At 51.3% G+C, this 4,536-nt stretch overlaps 1 protein-coding gene across 1 annotated transcript; it reads right to left on the reverse strand.

The window, feature by feature from the left end:
* Positions 1-3,209: 3,209 nt before the first annotated feature.
* LOC100908754 (probable E3 ubiquitin-protein ligase makorin-2) lies at positions 3,210-4,169 on the reverse strand. Its single transcript, XM_003748167.1, has one exon. It carries the CDS (start codon positions 4,167-4,169, stop codon positions 3,210-3,212), a length of 960 nt encoding a protein of 319 aa, XP_003748215.1.
* Between the last annotated feature and the right edge of the window lie 367 nt (positions 4,170-4,536).

The following is a 4,536-nucleotide window of genomic DNA, read 5'->3' on the forward strand; positions in this document are numbered from 1 at the left end:
CGATGGGGGCGCGGGTGAGAATTGGGGGGGTACCGAGTCCTGACGACGGAAGTAGAAAAAAGGAGGAGCGGTGATGACCGGCATTGAAGGTCCCATCGATATCTGTCGCGCAACCCGGAGTCAGAATGCTCGCGCACCGAGAGATATCGAGTCCAGCGCGATTCCCTGGGAGGAGCTCGACACGCTCCTCAAGATCCTTACGACGATATAGAAACTAGCATTCGAAATGACTTCTCTCGTCGCGCTCGGAGACATCATGTGATCCTGAACGCGCTTCCATGGGCGCGACTCCCATGGAAGCTGACAATCTGTACACCCACTCTATTGAGGAACGAGAAACATGGACCTGGCGATTGCAATACCTTCACATAATCGAAGGTTGCTCGCGTGCAACGTTCGCTGTGTCTATTATCATCAGATCTCTCGTGTGATTCGTCACCAATCGATAGATCCAACCTAATGTGGTTATCGATAAATGAGCTCGCAGAAATAAATATGGATTGGGAATATCTATGCTCACATCTTGTGTTCGATGCTGAAAACTCCGTCCGAAACTCGCGAGGGTTGATCCCAGCGCTCCGAAAGATATCAAGACATGCGTGAGGAGCAACTGCAACGAAAGCAGAACATTGATGAGCACTTCCCCCTCTCAGATCGAGAATCTTGCGGGATTCCCATTTTCGCTCATTCTGATTGGAAGGGAGCACTCGAGAGTCCCCAGCCCATTAATCGACAGTTTAAGAGTCCCGCGAACGATCGAAGATCGGACAAGGATTAAGCATCCTATCCAATCTCGAGGTGCTCGAGTCTTGATATATTCAAGAAGACATCTCGAGGGAGAAAAACAGGAAGCATCGCCGACCCATCGACGAAGTCAACAAACATTCGAGTTTTGTTTCGTCGCCTGTCTCGGGCTACACTTCGACTCACCATTATGGCTTAGTTTGGGCAGACATCCGCTCATTCTAGATGAACACAGTGGACACTGAGCGATGAATCAAACCGGAGTGCGAAGCTGTTTCTCACATCACTGTCGGAGCACTGTCTTCGATAGAGTTCAATGGACCTATGCAAGAACTTTTTCTAAATGCTGTACAAGCTCGAGGTAAACCGAAATTCCCTTTCCGTATTGACGTCACGACCACTCCCCGTTGACTATAACAAGGGATAGGAAATGAACACGGATCAGCTATTCAGAGAAAGTTCTCACCTTGTTTCTGGTTGGTCGGTGCAGTGGTCGGCGGAACCCAAGGAAAAACTTCACCACGGCGGGGGCCGCGGAGCGCTGACCATTTGGCGGACACACAATGTTTCCACACAGAATGCGAACCTCAAGTCTGGTCAGCAGTCTGAATCAGTTTTTCTGATTCCAGCGATTTATGATCCTTCATCACTGTTGAGTCCTGCTCGGATTCGAAGAAGGCTTCTTGTTCCAGGGAGCGGAGACCCTTCGCCGAGAAGTGACTCGATCAAATCAAAGGCGTGTTCGACGTGGAAACGTCTTCAATTTTACTTTCTTAGTGCGGAACATTTTGAAAAGCAAGCGAAGATTCGGATAAGCGTTCTCCCCGGGTGTCACAACTTATTGAGCTGGACGACTTGATTAAGGGTTTAATTACGGGAGATTGATCAGACAAAAGTCATGATGCACGGAGTTTGAGATGAGAAAAAGTTCGTGCTGGTCTCGATTTCGAATTCTCACTGAGTCGGGGGTCGCGGGAATGAATAGAGGATGTGATTCCCTCAGAAAACAACGTGAATGGCTGGAGTCTGGAGAAAGTATCAGAATGTTCAGCCTAGTCTCCTTATATAAAAGCGCCCCACAGCGATCACAGACGACGATGCTATCGACGAGCTATTCATTCATCGAGCATAGAGTATAGAGTTTCAGCATAGAAGGAAGCTGGAGCCCCCGTTGGAAGGGGAGCAGATTAGAAGAGTACTGATGCACTGGAAGGGAACGCACATACGAAGCATGCTTCCAGCCTGTAACGTCCTCGAGGAGAAGGTATGGGTGAGCGGACCGCGCCGGGCGCCATCGCTATGGGGTCGCTTTTTCCGACCATGTTTCATAGTTTCATGCTCGCAACAGTCGTAATCATCTACCAGCATAGAGGTTAATCCGCCGCGCTTCATCGCTTCCAGTGTCTCATGGACAGGGCGACTTGGTTATCCCTGCGTGTTCAATGCATGGTCAAGAACGTCACCTTAGGTTTCGAGGAGACGAGTGCTTCTTTCCATGGATATCGAGCATGGTTAGGAGGAGCGCCATTATCAGACACCGCACAGGGCGCCACTGCCTCAAGCTACTACTTGACGTATGAGGAGCCCTGTCCCTCACTCCCGCTGTCCCGAGAGTTCGCAAGGAGCATGAGACCCAATCTTGAAAAGCAGGACGGCGAGGAAACGGCAGATTGGAGATTCTGTGGACCGAGCCTCGGAGCGAGCTCACTAAAATTTCAGCGCGACACCGAGCGAGGGATAAAGCTGGAAACGCGTCTTCTCCAACCTCTCGAGAACCACGGTCAAAGAGATGAAATGGCGGCAGAACACTGCGTGCTTCGTGGCAAGCACAAGGGGGTCGGGCTGAAGTTGGAGAACTAACTGTGGCTAAAACTGCCGCATAGAATTCCTTCTCATATTTTTATCCTAATAACATGTATTCCGCGACGTATGAGATTCCGACTCATGCCATCGAAGGTTTTCATGCTCTGGGCCTCCGTCACCGATTACCGATTACTTTTCCCCTTGGCTGACGATACCCTATATCCGACACGATCCTCTTGGGATATGAGGCAGCTCTCTGGCCCTGGAAACAAGTCTGAGGGGTCGAGGAGCAGCGAAACTGTGGAAGAGCTGTTTTTCGGAAATTGAGGGTCGGAGATATCGATGACGTACATGATAGGACGGGGAGAAACGTTGCGGACACCTCTGAGATATGGAGACCACTTCCCGGATAAATAATTGTCTTTGGAGGCGCCTCTCGAAGGTGGCACATGACCCACGACCCCGGCAGGCCGTCTTCTAAGCACAAGCTGCTCAATGGAGGGATTCAAGCGTAGTCTTAGGTCACGGTCATCAGCCATAAATATTTTGGTGTAGGAATTCATGATTCGGGTTCGGATTTATGGAACAGTTTATTTCAGGGGCTCATTGTGGGAATGATTAGAAAACAAACAGAAGAAGCTGATTATTAGAATACATCGATCCTACACACGGACGTAATATCCCCCGTACTGGCTCGGTCCGGGTATGACATGCACGAGACGGCTACCGACTGGGCCGGCGATAACAGCCACTGATCCATCTTCTAGCAGGAGATACTGCCAGGATGGTTCGCCCTCGCGATCGTCCGGGCCGCTTTTCGGCAAGATCGTACCGTCCGGCAAAGCATGCCTGGAGAGACATCTGCTTGCGAACGGGCATATGCCCCGGCCCTGATCAAAGAGCTTGCATTCCTTCTTAGACAGAGCTATCTTGAAGCTTTCGATGAGCGTGCGCTTCCTCTCTCCCTCTGTGACGAAATACGCCGACGGAACTACTACGAAGGACTCCGTCCGGCATCCTGGACATCCTCTGGCGACTTTTGGGCAAACTGTTTTCGTCTTCCTCCACTGCCTGATGCAGTCCCAGCAGAAGACGTGTGAGCATTCCTCAAGAACGCCGAATATTCTCGAAGATTCTGCTTCCTTCTCGAGAACGACGTCTAGGCAGATGCCGCACTGGAGTTGGGATGATCGCGCGAGCAGCGAGGCCGACTTCTTTTGCTCCCGACAAGTCCTCCGGCACTCTTCCACATGCTGATCCGCTAGGGCAGGGTTGCTTGGGTGGAGGACGTACATGCTGCAAGTCTTACAGAGTCTACCGTGAATCGCTCGGCACTCCTTGATCCGACAGGCGCCGGAAATCATGTGCAGCTCGCACAACTTTACCGGAGCTTCATTCGGTTGAGCGCCGGAGGATGAGGGAGATGGCGCACTGTCGGCCTGATCGGAAACGTGCCGGTAACGGCAGCGCTCTCCGTGTCGGCACAGGCCTGTCTCGAAGTATCGACAGAGGGGCAAGATCCCCGTCGTCTTATCATGGGAGAATCTGCATCGGTTTCCGGCACGGCACGAATAAGAGAGGTAGTATCTGCACAAGATACTGCGGGGAGCACGACCAGCCATCCTACGGGTTTTTGAATTCTGATATCGAAGAGTCACGGAACAGAAGAACTGGGCAGATCCTTCCGGAGCAAGAAGCATGAATGAGAATCTCGTCGCAAAGCATGACTTTTTAAAGCGTGAAGGGCGAGATCTCTACATTCCAGCATTTCGCACCCTCGAGCTACTTCTGAGCCTCACCCCTCGCCCCAATCATGCTACAACTCGTGTTCCGATTTGCGGGATCGGTGGGGTCATCAGCGAATTCGAATTCGAATTCACGCTCGGTCATAAAAGACATCGGAATTTCATGGCCGAGCGGTGATGGGAATGCCATTCTGAGAAGTCATGGGAGCCCTTCCCATCGAAATCGTCCAGAGTCTTATGAACT

The sequence above is a fragment of the Galendromus occidentalis genome, unplaced genomic scaffold, assembly GCF_000255335.2.
Source record: "Galendromus occidentalis unplaced genomic scaffold, Mocc_1.1 scf7180000077528, whole genome shotgun sequence".
NCBI lineage: Eukaryota > Metazoa > Arthropoda > Arachnida > Mesostigmata > Phytoseiidae > Galendromus > Galendromus occidentalis.